The following is a 19,242-nucleotide window of genomic DNA, read 5'->3' as shown; positions in this document are numbered from 1 at the left end:
TCAGGACGAGGACCATGTGGCGAGAGTCTGTGAAGCTGTGACCAAGACCGTCGTCTGCGCCTTTAAAAGAGACGACAACACTGACGACTGGCTCAATCCCACTGAGGTAGCAAATAAATACTGTGATATAATAATTCATTGTTAATCATAAGTATGCAACACTTGTGTATCCAACATGAACATATAATGCAAAACTAAAACAAGCACACAAATGGTAGCATTTAAAAAAAGACTTGCAGGTTCTCGTTTCTCCCTCTCTCGTCACAAGGAATCCTGTCACTGTAATAATAATAATTAAAATGTTGTCCAACATAGTTCTTAAAAATGAAAACACTAAAAGCATCATTTTGTTTATTTAATAGCTTTTATCTTGATGTGCCTCAAAATCCTTATGAATCAATTCCAAACTCCTAAATGTCCTCGTGGATCTGCTACGGCCGACCTCTGGAGACGCCGCTTCATTGTGTAACTTGTGATCTTTGGCCTCGTGTGTGTTTGATGGAGTACTAACCTCAGTCCCTCCCACACGTCTTCTTCCTCTGCGTATACGTCAGTAAAGCCAGGCTGCTTCTAGCTCTGGCAGCGTGCACGCATCCCGCCTGCAGCAGGTCATTTAGTGCGGTTAACACACGGTTAACAGTTTAATGCGTTGCTGTTGTGTTAACTGCAAATAATCAATCATTTGTTTTTGGGAGAACGAAACATAAATCAACAAATTCATGCACTCAATGTAATTCTAGGATTTATTTTCATTCATACTTCATTTGTACGACCACGAAATACAAACGGGTATTACATTTCATACTACGTGACCTTTTAAAAGTATTAAATGTAACTTGTTGAAACCCTGGAAATATGCATCTGTGACAGAAAAAGAACCAAAATAAGAGTGTTAACATTTTGGATTTGAATCTCTAAATGATTCCTTGCACGGTAAACATCTCCTTCATGCTGCTTTAGACTTCCCCTCCTCTCTCTAACAGCTTGTTTGTGTTGCGTTTCTGCAGGAAGGCGTAGCATCCCATAATGAGAACATGCATTGTGTGAACCTGGCAGTGACAGCGTGTGCTCAGAGACACGGGAGCCTCTGCCACAGCAAACTGACCCGGGACCCGGGAGACACCCGGCCAGTCAAGCGGGACTCCAGAGGACAAATCAGGAATAACAGCAATTTCTTCATGGATTCTGTGCCTTTCAGAATTCCCTTTGGACCGCTTCTCATCCCCGTACGCTGTCAGCAGGAGAACTCGCCGGAAACCACGGAAGATCTGGAGGTCAAATCTTCCAGGAGCTGCGATGTCGAATCTCAAGAGGACCGCGCCGGCAGCTCGGACGCAGCACTGAGAAACAAGCTTGCATCCGCTGTCAGACTGCACCAGGACAAATCTGAATGTAGCGATGGTCTAATTCAATGTAGAGCACGTGACTGTACAGATGAGACGTCGGAGAACTCTTCAGGGGATTATGAGGAGCCAACACACGCAACATTAACCACTAATGAGCTGTTGGACTGCCTGCTGCATCCTGATATCATCTCCCGTGTCACTGAGCTCTTACTGGAAAGGCACACGGGAAGTCACAGGGCCACTGCACCAACCCAGCTGTAAATGTTTGTGTGTTGAAGAGCCCAACGCTTCTCATTGACTGTAGGAATAACACATGTTAGTTATTCCTACAAACACAGGAACTGGTCACCATATTTGCACTTGATGGGTTTTTGGTTGGATCCCTGAAATAAGATCTGAACACGAGCTTCAGAGATGTTCACGTTTGTTCTCCTACATAAAATACATCAGAATAAACCCCACTGGTGCCATTTGAATGCTAACAAGTGTCCAAATGAGACGTCATCAACCTTTAGCTGACGTTGAAGTCATGTGACCGTGGTGTAGCTTTAGCTCTTTACTTCTGGCATTTGCATTTAGGCTCCAAAAATGATAAGAGTTCCTTTTGTGAAGATTATCCTGCAGAACAAAACGTGTGAACATCAGAAACGTTTGTTACGACACAAATGCACCAGCGTGCCATGATGAGGCTCTTCTCCACTACGAGTGTCTCACAGCACAAAGATAATCGGCTGCAGAATCTCCTCCTCCAAGCTGCTGGTAGCAGAGCGTGGGAGGAGGAGGAGGAGAGGAGAGGAGAGGAGAGGAGAGGAGAAGGAGAAGGAGAAGGAGAAGGAGAAGGAGAAGGAGGAGGAGGAGGAGAGAGGAGAGGAGGGGAGGGGAGGAGGACTTCCTGTCTTCCTGTCTTCCTCTCATCGTCCTCGTGATTAACCCCCGGATGTGAGATCACATCCAAAACTAATCGTAATGTGATGAGTGACGCAATCGAGCGGCTCTGACCTTTCCTCGTGTTGTTGTCCTGCACATCCTAATCCTGTTTCAGAATGTGCGTTGCTTCGTCCAGAGCAAGAGGAACGGCCACTCAAATCAACTTAGTATGCTAATAATCCACATGATTCAAGATAATGTTGCTGAGATGTGAACATTTGTTTTGTGCATGATGCTTCCCTGTCATCTACTAATGAAGATTGTCATGGAACAACCACGAGGGCTGATCTCATTGGTGCGGTGATTTATGAACGACGAATGAAATGTGTGCGTTTGATCTCTTGAGCGAGACAATAATAAACACATTTTGTTTTCCTCTGACGTGACTTGCATTTCTTTTACGTACAAATGGGCACATTATGTCTCGTTGTACAAAAATATTGGAGTTATTAAAATGTAGAAAATTGATAACAATGCACGTTTTAATCTTTCTTTAAATTTCAAACAACAAACCCACGAAGACGGACGATAAGAAAACCAATGATTTGGTTTGTTTCCTGCACAGAAAGCTGTCGGCTCATGAATCTCAGATAAGAACAGCTGTTAATCAATAACTTGCTACAAATGCTTATTGTCGTGCATTAAACCCAAACTTATAAATGATTTATTGTCCTTAATGGCAGCAGGACATCATTTAAAAACATGGTTACCAATAACTAATGTTATATTAATGGCCTCTAACGTGCTGTTAGTATCACTGACACGATGTAAACTGAAGCCTCTGCATGTCACGCTGAAGACGTTAGGATTATCATTTAACTTCATAGAACATTTACATTTTACACAACAAATATAAACAGAATATAACATTTGACATTCATTTGTAATATTATTGATCACAGTGTGGGAATACTTCCCTGTTAAACATTAATGACTGGAGTATTAAGGAAGGTTTCACACAATATATTATCTGATGTGACAAATACTTCTAACAAGTCCAATGATCACATCGTGGTGCTTCATGAGCCGAGAAGGTGACGTGTGTGTGTGTGTGTGTGTGTGTGTGTGTGAGAGAGATGCAGTACGGTTACAATTTGGTGCTCTTCCCTCTTTTCAAGTGTACGTCCTTTACTTTTTTCTTCAGGTGGTCATCATCATCTTCCTCCCGCCCTGAATCCCCCAGGTAAGTCTTGTCCGGCTGATCGGGGTCGACGTAGGTGTAGAAGCACGCCATGATGGAGAAGATGATGAAGACGGCCAACAGCAGGCCGGCGAACAGCAGGAACTCTTTCCACTGCGACGACAAACACGGGTAACATTTGTAACTAATAGATATCAGCATGAAACCTACCAACATTGGGACATGTGGTGTTTAAATATGCAAATGAGGTATTATGTGACGCTAACTTCTGGTGAATTGAAGAGAAATCTACAGATGCAAACAGACGAAGTTAGTAAAATAAACATCTAAACGTGTGTGTTGGATGTTTTCTTTCCACTAGTCTGAAAGACGACGTGTTATAGAAGCAAACTAGTGAAGTGTGTGTGTTTCTAATTCAGGGCAGCGATACAGCCGACTCTTACACACACTGTGTTTATGAGATATTTCAGAATTAAAACTGTTCCAGAGAAAAGAAGGTTGACTGTAGGTTTGGTGTGTAAATGGCGTCGTACCTGTTCCAGCCCGGCGCCCTCCGGCCACGATCAGCACGATCACGTTCCCAAACGCTACAGTGAGCAGCCAGCCGGCCTGCAGGACGGACTTCATGTTGGCTGGAGCCTGGAGGGGGGAGAGATACACAGCTGGTAAAGTGTGTGTTGTGTGTGTGTGTGTGTGTGTGTGTGTGTGTGTGTGTGTTGTGTGTGTGTGTGTACATAGAGAAAAGTTGTACCGATATAGATAGATGATAGTATAGAGAGGGAGATGGAGATATAACATATATAGGTCTAGGGATACATAAATATATATAGATATTAGATATATAGAGTAGATGTAGACTAGAAGAGAGATGTATGATATATATGTAGATAGAGATATAGAGATAGAATGTAATATATAATATATATATATATATATATATATATATATAAGATATATATTATATATATATATGTATATATTATATGTAGTATATGTATTATTATAGATATATATAGATATATATATATATATATATATATATGTATATATATGATATGTTATATGTATATGTTTTATTATGTATATATGTATATTATATTATATATATATATATATATATAGTATAATGTATATGTATATATATTATATATGTTATGTATATATTGTATATATATATATGTATGTATATGTATTATATATATATTATATATATGCAGGTAACATAGGTCAGTCAGCAAGTATTAGAATATACTAAGTAATATATTATACATATATATATATATAATATATATGTATATATTATATATAATATATGTATAGATATATGAAATATATAGTATATATGTATTATAATTATAATATATATGCAGGTAAACATCAGGACAAGTACAGCAAGGATAGAATATACTTAAGGAAGAGATATATACAATATATATTATATATATATATATGTATATATATATATAGATGGTATAGATATATATATGATATATATAGATATATATATAATAGATATGTATTATAATAGAGATAGTATATGTATAATATACTATTATATGTATAGATACTATATATATATATATATTATATATATATATATATGTGTATATAGATATATATAATATATATATATATATATGTACTATATATATATAGATATGTATATATATATATATATATATATAATATATTATATATATATGTCTATATTATATATATTATATGTACTATATATATTATATATATGTATATATATATATATATATATATATATATATATATAATATGTTATAATCTATATGATGTTATATGTATATATATATATATATATATCTATATAATAATATATATATATATATATCTATATATTGTAATGTGTATTATATATATATCATATATATATATTATATATATATATATGTACTTTAATATATATATGTTACTTTAAGATGATTCTAATACTTGCTGTACTATGTACCTGATGTTTCTGACTGCAACCTCACAAAAAGAGCATTAAGAGAATGCAGAGTTACTGGTTGATGGTGAGGAACACACCTGTGAGTAGGAGAACTCCAGGCCTGTGATGGAGAACATGACCTCTCCAATGGTGATGAGGACGTACTGTGGGATCTGCCAGGCTATGTGCACGTTGTTGGCGTTGACATCCTCCATCTTGTAACCCACAAATGTACCTGCTTCCTGACAAACACACACAGAAACGCAGGTTGCCGACATGTTGTATGATGGTTCTGTATTTAAACGTGTATATAAGCATCCTGACCTCCATCAGGATGACGGTGTACGAAGCTCCAAAGTCCAGCAGGCCCAGGTCGAGGCTCGAGCACTTCTCAGGATATAAGCTGCAGCTGACTTCTGGATATCTGGAGGAGGCAGAGACCAGACATTAAAGAACTTTTACATTTCTAATAATGCAAATTACTAAAAAAAGTTTTATATCATGTTGTGTTTATTCAATTTGTCTACACGGGGATCTTAATTACAATAAATAAATAAATGTAATACCTCAGAGAGTTCTGGTTTAGACTAATACATATCACCATGAAACAGTTAATTAGGACATTATTATTATTATTATTATTTTGTACCACTAGTTTCCCTGATGTTAAGTTTAAATATGCAAATGAGGAATTATGTGACGCTAACTTTGGTAGAATTTAGGAGAAATCTACAGATGCAAACATAAAATAAACATCTAAGCGTGTGTGTTGGATGTTTTCTTTCCACTACTCTGAAATAAAGACAAGTTATGGAAGCAAAATAGTTACACTTTCACACAAACTATGTATTTACGAGATATATTTCAGCCTTAAAAATGTATTTAAAGTTTTCTGGCCACTTGGGGGGGTATCACTTCTTAAGATATATGGCCAACATGCTGCAAACAGTCAATTTGGACTTGTGTGTATGTGTCCACCTGATTAATGTTCATCCACTCTCCTCGCTCCTTTGAACTCTGTTTTGTTCTCCACCAGCTCTTTAAAGAATCTGGTTCTTTAGCTGATAAATGCCCAGTTATTCCCACTCACTCTCCCCGATCCACAGTCTTGTTCACAGACATGCTGTGAGCGGAGGGCAGCTGGAACGTCACGCCTCCAACCGTGAGGTTGAACGCCTCCGGCTGTGTGTTGAGGAACCTGTTCCATGAGAATAAGAAGAACTCATGAGCAAACTTTATTATTTAAGTTCAGGTGACAGCAAGGTGGGAATTATCTTTAAATGTTTCACAGTTTAAAATGAGCTGTAACCTGGGAGATTAAACATGTTTCACCTCAGGAGAGGGTTCCCATCTCCATTTTTCGTTATGTCGTCATCCACCTGAATGATTTAAAAAAACAACAACAAAGAAATCACATTTCTGTATTTGGTCAGTTGGAAAAAAGGGGATTTCGCATATTTTTCAATCAGAATTGAAATGTGACGACAGTTTCAGGATGTTTGCTGCCGCTTACTTAGTCCTGAATATTTATTACTTTGGGAAGAAAGATTTCGATCACTCACAAGTTTGCAGTGGACTGTGGAGGCGTCGGAGTACAACACGAGGCTGTAGGCTTCGTGTTGGAGGAGCTTGTGGTAACACTCGGAGGTGTTCCCGTTGAAGGTGACTTGGATCTGCAGCTCCTCGCCGGAGGCCGGAAGCGTCTCATACTTATGAGGGTCCTGATGCAGAGAGACACATTAAATACACAAATACATAAATTAATAATATATATTATTCTGCATAATGAGTACTTATACTATTTGTATTTTAAGAATATCTTTAATGCTAAATCTTTGTTCTTCTACTTCAGTAAGATTTAAACGTAGGACTTTTACTTTACTCATTTAAAAAAAATACGAAATGTTTTTAATGAAGTTGCAAAATTAGCCCTGGACTTGAGAATGAAAGAATAAAAAGTGTAAAATGTAAAATGAGGCTCCGACAGCACTAAGTGCAGCTTAGTTCATTAAAATACAAACTGTTAAACAGACAGAATGAGGTTGAACACCTACAGTATGTGTAATTGTGCATCTTAAAATAAAGTGGTTAACTTTAGAAAAATAAAATAAAGTGTAGCAGCAGCTTGAGTTTGATTTAACTCTCTCCCTGTCTGCCGCTCACTCGTCTCTTCTTCTGTGTTTCTCTCTTTCTCCGTCTTCACTTCCTGTATCGCTAACTCGTCTTTCCGTCTGTCTGTATTCAGAGTCGCAATGTTTCCCGCCTGGAATGCACTGATTTGATTGGCTGAGTAGCATCACGTGGGATGGCTTAACTCGCATGTAATTGGTCTGTGAGTTTCCTGAACCGCTAAACCAGTGCTGTAAATACGAGAAAAGCTGCGCAGGTTAAAATAGAAGCACCCCTTCAGAATTTAAAATCCCTGGTGTAGGTGGATGTATTCCAGCTAAAAATCTGAAGCTGAAATGTATTTACCTTCATTTTAATTATATTTATATCAGTTTTTTAACCAGGCAAAATCGTTTCAGTTTAGTTTTTCCTAAAGAATTCATTTGTATTTAGTTGCGTGCTGATCCTGTGTGTTTATTCTCTACATATTTATCATGTTATAAATCTGCTTCTCTGTGATTTGTGCTGCTGATGTTCCAGCGACGACAAACTCGTGTTTTATCTTAGTGCCGAATTTCCTGGTTAGATAACGTGTATATTCTTTTAAAGGGTGATAAACCTGCACAGGTCTACAATCCTGAGTTTGCAATATGCATTTCAGGAAAACTTGCATCCACACTATAAAGGTTTCCCCTGCTCGAGCCCGGTTACCTGGAGGTATCGGATCGGCTCCTGAAACAAGTCGCTGCCGGGGAACTTCAGACTCACGTTACCTTCTGCGAGGTTAAACACCTGCAGGAGACATTTCCCCGCGGGCGCAGGGTCCACCACCGTTTTCTAGCAGACAGAGAACTAAATTAGAGCACCACACATACATTTACAATAACGTATTACTATATTATAAAGACTTAAAGGCTATTTATTATGCTTCATGGAGCTCCTACAAAGGGACGAGGGTACACAAAGTAAAAGCTTAGCTGTCGCTCTCTTTGCATATTCGGTGCCGTTCTGCAGCTGAAACAGCCAAACTTTCAAATACGAAAGAATTAAATATGTGAAGTAAGAAATATCAACTCTAATCTTATGTAAAGAACAAAATACTTAAAACAGAATGCTTCTCAAAAGGGAGCGTTCAGCTGTTCACATCAAGTGAAACTGGAGCCACAGATCAATCTCTTTGCTTCCTGCTCAATTTCCTGCCCTCTCAACATTTAACCATATCACCATGAAGCCTCCACAGCGGATTACTGAGGTCAAGACAATTTTGTTTTGTATTACAAGTTTAAATATGTAAAGAGGCATTATCTAATGCTACAATTTGGGCGGTTTTTAAAGAAATCTACAGTCACGAATAGATAAAGTCAGTAAATAAACTCCTAAATGTGTTTTTTGGATGTTTTCTTTCCACTAGTCTGAAAGAAGACGAGTTATAGAAGCAAATGAACGAGTGAAAAAAACTTTGTTTTCACCTGCAGTGTCTCGTCCTAAAGACTTCCAGGTTCTCCTGGATGCATGGGAACTATGAAGTCAGTGTATGTGCAGGTATTGTGATGTTTTCTGACTAGGTGTGCATGCATGCAAGTAATCCTGTGTAAGAAAGTAAGAGTGTGTGTGTGTGTGTGTGTGTGTCTGTACTGCAACAACATGACTTCTGCTCACACGTACCACAACGTTCAGCTCCACCAGTGTCGCCGCTCCGAAGGCCAACGCTGCAAAAATCATCCCTGTGGCCATTTTCCTCAGAGGCCTGACGTGAACACAGAAAACACTTTTACACACTTCTCATCCAAAGTCACTTTATCATTATGTGTGTGTGTGTGTGTGTGTGTGTGTGTGTGTGTGTGTGTGTGTGAAACCACCTGATACCACATTTGAACTTCTGGATTTGAGTTACTAAATAAGAAGTGATCCCTGAATGATAAAGAAATGTGTTGAGCACTCTACAAATATAAAGCACCAAATCATCAGATGTACAGTCGTAAATGTACAATATGATTGCGTATGTGTTCCCGGCAGACATTTCCTTTATTCGTTAGGCATTTATTTGCAACCGTGGGATATAAATGTTAAGGTCACCAGTTTAAGAGGCTTCTTAAAAGCTTATTTCTGCAATAAAGATGGGAGCGTCCAAAACAACAGGCTTCTACTTACGTGACGTTGATCCTGCAGAAACCAACAAGCGGATATATGATGAGGTCAAAGATGGGCACAAAGAGAAGAATCAGCAGAGCATTCAACATCTAGACAAAAGGTGGGGTGGGGAGAAAAGTCACCGTTAGACTCAGGAAACCTCATAAAATCATAAAGGTCATATCCAATCATAATTCCAAGTCAACAGTAAAGAGATGGCAGAGATCGAGACAGTCAAACATCATCTTTAGTGCTTTACTGCGCTTGTGTGTGTTTCCACATGATGAAATACATGTTCCCAGGTGTGTATAACATTTACACACAGTAGGTATTAGATAAATGCTGTTGTTTTGTCTCTACTTAGAATGCGGTTTATTGCTAAGCAGGTTATTCACTTACAATGAAGTTGGTGTTTGGAGCATAGAATCAACACATTAAGAGGAAATATAAAATGCAGGAACAGACTATAAGAAGTGTGTACCACATGTCTGATATCAACATCATCTTTAGTTTGATCATTAGTTGCTGTTCCTGCACTCTACACACACATGCACTTTACATTTTACTCATTATGGTTTGTTCATTGTTTTTTACATGTGGCTTGAATACATTTAAATAAACCAAACTACATCAACCACACAACGCTTTGAGTCATTGTGGGCCTTTGACAAAAGCAGGCTTTTAATTTCTATCCAGTTTTAAGAAACTGAAGTCAGAGTTAGAGCTGCTCTGCTAACACATAGAGAGAATACGACACAGTCAATATGCTAATCATTTACTAGCTAGTTTGTGAGACGTGCTAACAGTAAGTTAGAGCATTTAAATACCTTCCTCACACTTCTGCTCCGTTAACTTCATGACACCAGAGTTTTAACAAACAATTAAAAAGCACTTTTTTTCATTGGTTTAATCCACAAACTGTATAAAAACAAATGTTAATGTGTCTCAGTGTTTCTTCTAGATTTATACTTGCTGTGCGTTATTGTTTATTTGGCTGTGCACCTGCACGTACCTGCATTTGGTCCGGCTTAACAGTGAAGGAATCTCCCTGCAAGAAAACAAGAAGATTTCAACTTAACAGGAAATGAATGTAACAGAATGTGCAGGCTTTACATTGCACAATACACAGCGCCGGGTTTAATAAGACGTATGTTACAACATCGTAACATCACCATACGGGCGAGACTGACAATCAGATGAACACAAACATCCACCCACTGATATCAAAGATAACACGATGTGTTATCAGCTTTTTAACAACTTTTTGGCAACTTTGTTATTTCATGAACTGAAACTCTTACGAACGCCATGTTCATCCGTGTAGCTTGAAGCGTCCAGCGTGAACCCTGCAATACAGAAAAACACTGATTGTTACTGTCGATGTAGTTTAAGGCATCGGCTTCACTGTTAGCTTAGCATAAAGCTACTGTATTGTTCTGTTTGTCTGAGAATCTTAATGAAGAACTGGTGAATATTTGTTTTAGTTTAGTTTTTTTAATCAGGTGTTTTAAATGAAGAATGATTTCAGGAGGACTGAAGGAATGTTGAATGTGGCTTTGAGGTTTTATAATGAGAGGTTGTGTTGAGTTAGAGGAGACGATAACAGGTAGTTATGGGATTTTATAAGATCGCTATGACACAATACTTTGACCTTGTGCTGATTAAAAGCCTGGTCATGTACGGTATGTACAGTCAACGCTTTTTGTTTTTGGTGCATTCTGTCAATGATTGTTATCCCTGGCCCCTTCCTAAAGTATCAATAACACATTTTACCTTTAGAAGGTACGGGACTAGTGATAAAGGAGTCCTATTTGTCCTCTCACCAAACTATCCAACTATATTTTAGTCAATACAGATCTGCATGAATCCCGTCGGTGACCTATTTTGGATTGCGCTGAAAGTTTGCAAGGTTTTGCATGAACCAAATTTTATTGCAATCCATCCGGTGGTTGTTCTTGAGATGTTTCAGTCTGGACGGAGCAGCATCAGGAGGAGCTCTCTGCGACAGTTCACGAGTCTTCACGTACCTGCTGATCGAACAGAGCCCAGAACATTGGCAGCGGGATGTAGAGCACCAACACACGCAGCACCATCTTAATCTCCTGGATCAGACGCTTCTGTTAACACACAAACACACCGACTGGACGCGTCATTAAAGCATCGAAACCGCCGACGCTGTCGTCGTCAGGAATGACTCTGACAAACACAAATAGTTGGAAGAGTCCGTCTGTTACCGAGTACTTCTCCTCAGCCCAGTCCAGCCAGTGTTTCCTCTGGGAGTCATACTTGGATCTCTTCCAGCGGTTTTTGATTGCAAACTGGAAAACAAATGGAAAAGTGTACGGCTCAGACAGAAGAGAGGAAAGTTCATTATCAGTTTGCACTTTAATAAATCATCTGATATGACTCACCCCGATGCAATTGCAAACTTCCAGCAGGATGTTTCCCTGGGGGGGGGTCTTCTTGTACAGTATGCCGCCAGAAATGAACACAACTGCACAAGATGGATGGAGAGTTAAGCTGGACTCAGAGCAGTGACGAAAACAGTTTATGTTGGAAACGACCCGGCTGTTGTGTAAATAATTGCACCACTTGCCTGGTATCAGAAGTACCATTTATTTCCTCACCGGCATGAGAAGAAACAGCAGAATCTGACGGTTTACCATTTATGGATGCTTAAGAGGGAATCAAATCTGACGTGCTGTAAACAAGCTTCAGACCTTGAACACTGAGGCCCGCACTTTGTCCCACCCTCACTGTGGTCTGTCCACGGCCCCCTCGGGTAATATAATCACAGCTTGTTTTCACAGTGAGCGCTCATCCAAGCATGAATCCCATAAGGATCAGTGCGGATTCGGAGGCAGAGACAACTGACTGTCAGGACGTATGAGCCCGGCACGTCAAAAGCTGGACTTCCCACAAACTAGTCAGGATAACAGAAATGTAGCAGTCGATACCAATACCAGGGAGATTCCACATCGATACCAAATCGGTAAAAAAAAACAATAAATGTACTCCAACATACAAGGCCTGAATTACCGTTTGCGTACTGGTGTTTGTTAAGAAGTTAAACTCCTAAATTCCTTCTCTCATATCTATTTTATATTGCTGTGAAAACATCCTTCAAACAACCGTATTCACTCAATTTCATCGCAAACAACTACATTTTACAAGCTTGCAATTGAACACATCATGATAACTTTATAATATACCTTCGCCCGATTGTCATCTTTACTGAATAGAGCTTGAACGCACCTTAATGCAACTCTATGCTCTATACTAGCGCACAAAATGAGCTTCCTTCTTTGGGTGGCCGGGCTCAGCCTTCGAGGTGCAGAGCTCAGACTTCAGGGGGGAGCACAGACTTCAGGGGGGAGTACAAACTTCAGGGGGAGCTCGGGGTAGACCCAGAACATGCTGGAGAGATTATACATCTCGTCTGGCCTGGAAATGCCTTGTGGTTCTCCCAGAGGAGCTGGAAAACGGTGCTAGGGAGAGGGACATCTGGAAAACAGTTGCCCCCTCCCCGGCACCGGGTTAGCAGAAGAGAATAGATGGAAGTTTTATTTTATGTCTTTTTTAATGCACAAATTATCTTTAGTAGCACAGCCTTGTGTTTCTCATTCATGCAGCTTGCTTGCATTTACACTCATGAGCTGCACTAATCAGTGATTGACCATTGAGCAGCTCCTGCTGCTATAACCAGAGTTTAATTGCCTTGAACCAAAACATAAAACACAGAACATAGAGCTCCACTTATGTATCAACAAGGCCTGCTTGTTCTTTGGTGTCCTGTTTTATATTGAAGTGGTACTTCCTGTCTGTGTGTTTACCCTCCCCTTCTGATTGTTAATGTGTTCCTCTTGTGTCCATTTACTCTGCCCTTGTGTTTCTGCCTTTCTCCCCAGCTGTGTCTTGTTCCCTCATTTAGTGGTCTGTCTCAGTGTTCTTTGTCGGATTGTCATTCATGTTACGGCGTGTCCTGCTCGGCGTGTCCTGCTCGTTATCAGTGCCCGTACTTTCACAATACGTAGATAACAAAGTGACTGGATGATGTCACAGGTGGATCGACACTCACCTAAAGCCACAATCATCAGAGCTGCAGGAACCCCGAAGGCCAGAGCGTAGCAGTCGCCACCGAAACACTGCACATCACCTGCAGGAGATAATTCAGCGTTAACGCCGTCAACGTCACACATTGGGCCTCGTTGGGTTTGTGTTGAACATTAAGGAAGCGCTCACTTCTCAGTACGGGCGTGATCACAGTCGACAGGAGGCTCCCACCGTTTATTGACATGTAGAAAATGGAAAAGAATTTCTGCCTCTCGCTGCCCTGGAGGAAATAATCAGGAGACACTTAAACATTGCATTTTGTGATCTTTAAGTTAAGCTTTCAAATGAGTTGTTCAAACACTTTGATCTTTTTATTCTGGCAATCCTTAATTGAAGCTGCATTTATCTGTTTTTGGCCACAAACTTCTGGGAAAACGTTCTGCAGATGTTTTATTTCTTTCATAAAAAATTGATTATTTTTAAAACTGAAGATGCCAACAAATAGTCCTCTGTGATGTTTGCAGTATGAGCTCTGAAACAAGGAGTCTTGTAATTAAATAGTAACATTGATGAATGCATCATTACAACGGGTACATGCCGTTCACAGAGTTCCTTCATCTCTGTTTCTGTCTCTTGGCGCAGAAAGAAAACATTACTTATAGGTTAAGGTAACAAAACGACTTGTGTTTAGCGTTATTATGGTTAAAGCTACGTTAACTATGTGACTCAGTGGCATAGCGTCACATGACATAACGTCACATAATGTCCTCAGTAAAAATAACTCAGCTTTTGGTTTCAGACGAGTTCAAAGTCCTGTGTTTGTAACACATCAGCACCATCAGTGGACTTTCCTGCTCTTAATGCTGCGTCCGCTGCTCTGAGCGCCTCATAGTGACACCGCTGGGTTTACCACGGGAACAAGAGGAAGTGTCTCTGATAAATGTGTTTACATGTTCTTTACATAATTAGAGGAAAAGTGAAAGATTAAAGAATATATTGGCTTTAACCGATAGGTTTCATAAAACTTAACAAACAGGGGTTTGTTTATGAAGCTGGCTTTAACCAAGATTCTGTCAAAAGAATCTGGACTCATTATTATTACATCGGAGGCACTTAAACACCCAGTGCGTGTCATATAGAGGTTAAAGGTGCTTTATGCGTCGGAATCAAGACGAATACGCCCACTGCCTGAGCTTCGGTATTTGACGCCGTGGGAGTGAGACAAGGTCGGAACAGTTTACAGCAACTTTTATAGATGTCATGACTTCTTTTTTTTGTCTTTTACTGCAGAAGCTCTGAAGAAACTCTTTGTAAAACTAATGTAAGCGTGTAGCGACCACGGTGAACAGCAGGGAAGCTGCTGTTTTGTTGCATCTTCCATTAAACAACGGATGGTAAATTGAAAGACATAAATACTCGGCTTTAACTGACTACTTCCACAGATCATGTTTCTCGTTGTGTCCAGACATTACAAACGATCGATCTAAAGAGGAAGTGCGGTGACTTACATGTTCCTCGTCAAACTGGTCTCCACCAAAAGCCGCCACACAGGGTTTGATTCCTCCGGTGCCGAAAGCTATGAGTATCAGACCTACCATGGACAGAGCGCTGCAACACACACATACACACACATACACACAGGACCGGCTCATGAGGCTACAGGACAAACTGCACACACATCCTCTGAAACAATTGTGATTCATTGCATTAAATAGACAAGTTTTATGCTTTAACATCGGCGTTTAAGACTCGCTTTCACGATGCAAATCTGTAACTTTAAGTTATTTATCAAGCAAAAATACCGAACAAATAGTAAAACATTTCTTTGTATTGTATCATTGTATAAGGAACAGGACTGTGGGAACCGTCAATAAACAGCTCTTACTGTCTAAGTGGCAATTCAATTAATATTATTCAGATGCCAAATACGTCTTAATCCACAGTCATGAGTTCTTCGTCTTCTGTCGAACGTAATGATTCTGCTCAAAATGAATCCTGATAACTTACATGTGCATGTCGCTGTTTCCCACAGTGGGAATGGCTCCGACCGACTTGACCACATGGCCGATCACGTAGACAATAGACAGGTAGATGATGGTCCTGTGGAGAGTGAGTATGTACATCAGAGCTGTTATTATACGTGTGTGTGTGTGTGTGTGTGTGTGTGTGTGTGTGTGTGTGTGTGTGTGTGTGTGTGGGGGCAGAGTGATTCACCTCCACTAATAGGCGGTAGACAAAGCTCTCAGGTTACAGGGGTTTAACGTAAGGTCTGTGGATGATCTATCACTGTGTTCTGTGTGTTATTTTGGGTGAGCTGACCCTTTAACGCCTTTAGGAGAGACACAGGGACTCACTTGAATTTTCCGAGGCAGGAGTCAGCGATGAGAGCTCCCAGGATGGGTGTGAAGTAGCAGAGGCTGCTGAAGGCGTGGTACACAGCGGTGGAGAGGTCCTTGTCCCAGTGCAGGTAGGTGAGGAAGTAGAGCGTGAGCACCGCTGGGAACAGACACACAAGCACCTCAACATCCCACAATGCACTGCATGCTGGTCAGGTGTGTACTGGGTCCTTCATGTCATCCTTGTCAACACATGATCTGAACTCTTTATTCTTTATTACTACTTCCTCATCCGCTGGAGTACGCTGTTGTTAACCGTGAGATGCGGTTGAAAGCTTCGGTAAAAGGCTGATAAGTGGACCTTGAGTTAAGATTTTTTTTATCTACTGTCAGGAATAAACTTTCAGAATCACCTCACAGAACCAGTTATTGATGTTCACGAGGGACTCCAGAACACACCAACGCAAATGGTGTTGTCTACGCTATCACCAAAGCCACCAGACTCCATTGAAAGACTCTGTAATTCTACCTCGCAGGACACGGAGGTTGCTGGTCTACCTCCGCCTCGGTCGGTGAGTTAGTTTGTGTAATTGTGAGACTTTATTAGTTTGGATTAACTAAAGTCTCACAATAACACAAACTAACTCACCGAGCGAGGCGGAGGAAGACCAGCAACCTCCGTGTTCTGCGAGGTAGAATAGTTGTTTTTGTCAATGGAGTCTGGTGGCTTTGAAGAGAGCAGAGATAACTGCTTCAGTTCCCCGTCTGTCTGACGGAAAGGTCAACATATTCTAAATAAAGCGTACACTTAGTGGGCCTTTCTGACTTATATAGAGTAAAGGTACAAATGGTGCTTTTGCATGGCGTGTGTGTACATGTGTGTGTGACTGATTGAAGTGACGTGACAGACATGTGAGTCATAAGGGAGGTCATGTGAGGGGAGGACACACCTTATCTGTGCATAGGCTCTCTTATAGCCCCCTTCATTCACACACAGTCAACCAGTTTAACAAGCCGAGCATCATTACTAGTTCAAATGTGTAAATGCAGAAGGTTTGCGTACCTTTCATGCCATAGTAGGAGAAGCGTTCGCAGAACTCGTTCACTACTATGAAGCAGATGCTGACTGGGTAGTTGGTCCCACATAGTTTCTAAAAACAACAAAACAACAACATACAGTATGAGACATTAATCCTGCAACCACACTTATAATACATTCATAATAATCTCTTTTCTCTGAACAAGAACTTTCTGATTCAATCAATAGTTTCTCTAACAGAGTTGATCCATATTTGACCGAGGAACGGGAGGAATGTGGCTCTTACTTCCTGTTAGTGGATGACTCATAAGTTTCTCAAGTAAATCATCGTGCAGAGGGAGAAGTCAAGGCTTCTGATGGGGTCATGCTCAGATGAAACGGGGCCAAATATCCAATATAATCTTATTATAAGCGGATATACTGCGGATTATTGTATATAATTAATATTTAGATTTGTTTTTAAACTTTTTATTATTATTATATTTTATTATTATTATATATTATCCATCTTATGTTATGTATAATATTTTATCTTATTTTATTTTGGGTTTTATTTAATCTTTTTCACTATTATCAAGTGTTTTATTTGTCATCTTTTTTTTTTCATTAACTTGAAATTTTATCCCTGTTTTATGTGCATTTCGTGTATGAAAGGTGCAACTAAAGCTTATTATTATTATTATTATTATTATTATTATTATTATTATTATTATTATTATTATTATTATTATTATTATTATCATCCCTACCTCTAATGGATTATTTGTATGTGTGATATTGCTCCTAATACTAAATTACAACAATACATATTTCCCTTCAGTGGGATCTATACATTACATTAATTAACATACATTACATTAATCTTTTTAAATGCAACATTTAAAATATGGAACTTTTGAACAATTTCATGACAATTGAGTAGATAATAATCTGGATCATGTGATGTGTCAATCGGTCACTACCTCCCTGTAAACAGCTGTCACAGGGAGGGACTATTTCCTCGATAGAAAGTAGTTTCAGTGAAAACTGATGCCTCAAAACAATAACAGAAATAAATAAAGGTGCATTTATATTCTGCAGAGATACGTCCAGGGCTCATAAAATAAGTTAGCTTGTATTATATTTGCTTTTTGTCTCAAAAGAAGTTAATCAGAAGTACTTGTACTTTAACGATTCAGATTAATAATACCAAATATAATCCATAAATAGATATGAATGAACATATTAATGCATCTATAATTAAAATTAAATTGTATAATTTATATTATTCTGAAATGGAACTGCAGAATGAGTTATTTTACTTGTTGGATTTTAAGTGCCCTACATTTGGGTGCTGATACTCTTCTTTGTATTAATGCAGGACTCTGATTTGTAACGGAGTATTTCTACTTTAAGTGAAGTAAAAGATCTTCGTCCGCCGCTGCCCAGACGGTCCCATATTAAGCCTGAGCGCCTGTTGCATCATCTCACTGCTGTAATAATGTAACATAGCGGTTCAGTGAGGCCGGTCAGCACAGCGAACAACTGTGATTGTAACACACAGCTGCAGTTTGTCTGAAAACTAAACAAAACACACTTTCCCTTCATGCATTTAACTCCGTGTCCGCGCTGCGTGCACGTCTCTGCTGCAGACACACATGCAACGTTGTACGGTGGATTTACATGCATTTGTTTAAAAACTTTTCGACAACTAAAACAACTTGTGCGACTCAGTTAATGCTCCACAAAGAAACGTGCCTACCTTCGTCATATTGCTTGCTGGTGAGATTGTGTATGTTAACTCCTGCAGCGCGAGCTCCTGACTGATATCCAAGCCCGTCCCACTCTGCGCTGCACGGATGTGAAACCTCGATCATGTATCCTCTTAAAGCACACTTAAAGTTAATATTCCACCACGAAACTTGGACTTCTTCTTTTAAGAGCTTCAGTGGACCTGCACACACTTCAGCTCTGCTAAGAAACAAATGTCACGCAGATGAGTATTTCTATATCTAACTGACTGTGTGGAGGTCCTTCAGTGGAAGTGAAGTGGGGATTAGCAGCAGCCTCTCTGGCTGCAGGATACAATAGTGTCGTTGTTAGGCTCACAACAGACCTGACTGTGGGATGGAGGGTCAACACTCTGTTCTTCAGATGAATGACACCGAGCTTTTTACTGCATTTAAATTCCCCATGAGCAACATGCACTTTCTGTGTGCATGTGT

The 19,242-nt window shown here is 39.6% G+C and overlaps 2 protein-coding genes across 5 annotated transcripts in view; one reads left to right on the top strand and one right to left on the bottom strand.

Annotated features, from left to right (window-relative positions):
• The window catches only part of hspbap1 (hspb associated protein 1), an 11,175-nt gene extending 8,521 nt beyond the window's left edge, over positions 1-2,654 (top strand). For all 4 annotated transcript variants that reach the window (XM_029458334.1, XM_029458332.1, XM_029458336.1 and 1 more), the window contains exons 7-8: positions 5-106; positions 1,008-2,654. In XM_029458334.1, coding sequence (XP_029314194.1) covers positions 5-106; positions 1,008-1,607 — 702 coding nt within the window. In that variant the 3' untranslated portion in view covers positions 1,608-2,654. The remainder of the gene's footprint in view (positions 1-4; positions 107-1,007) is intronic.
• slc15a2 (solute carrier family 15 member 2) lies at positions 730-18,788 on the bottom strand. Its single transcript, XM_029458331.1, is given in 23 exon segments — positions 730-3,567; positions 3,948-3,968; positions 3,970-4,053; positions 5,470-5,613; positions 5,696-5,795; positions 6,462-6,569; positions 6,704-6,750; positions 6,934-7,092; positions 8,192-8,317; positions 9,146-9,227; positions 9,632-9,720; positions 10,623-10,658; positions 10,912-10,956; positions 11,638-11,727; positions 11,845-11,928; positions 12,022-12,104; positions 13,689-13,766; positions 13,853-13,943; positions 15,172-15,271; positions 15,671-15,763; positions 16,018-16,159; positions 17,063-17,150; positions 18,780-18,788. Coding segments are annotated over 23 exon segments (2,106 nt in total). The 3' UTR covers positions 730-3,360.
• Positions 18,789-19,242: the final 454 nt, after the last annotated feature.

The sequence above is a fragment of the Cottoperca gobio genome, chromosome 21, assembly GCF_900634415.1.
Source record: "Cottoperca gobio chromosome 21, fCotGob3.1, whole genome shotgun sequence".
In the NCBI taxonomy this organism is placed as follows: Eukaryota; Metazoa; Chordata; class Actinopteri; order Perciformes; family Bovichtidae; genus Cottoperca; species Cottoperca gobio.
Note: the sequence above shows the minus strand (reverse complement) of the source record. Positions and strands in the feature narration are given on the sequence as shown.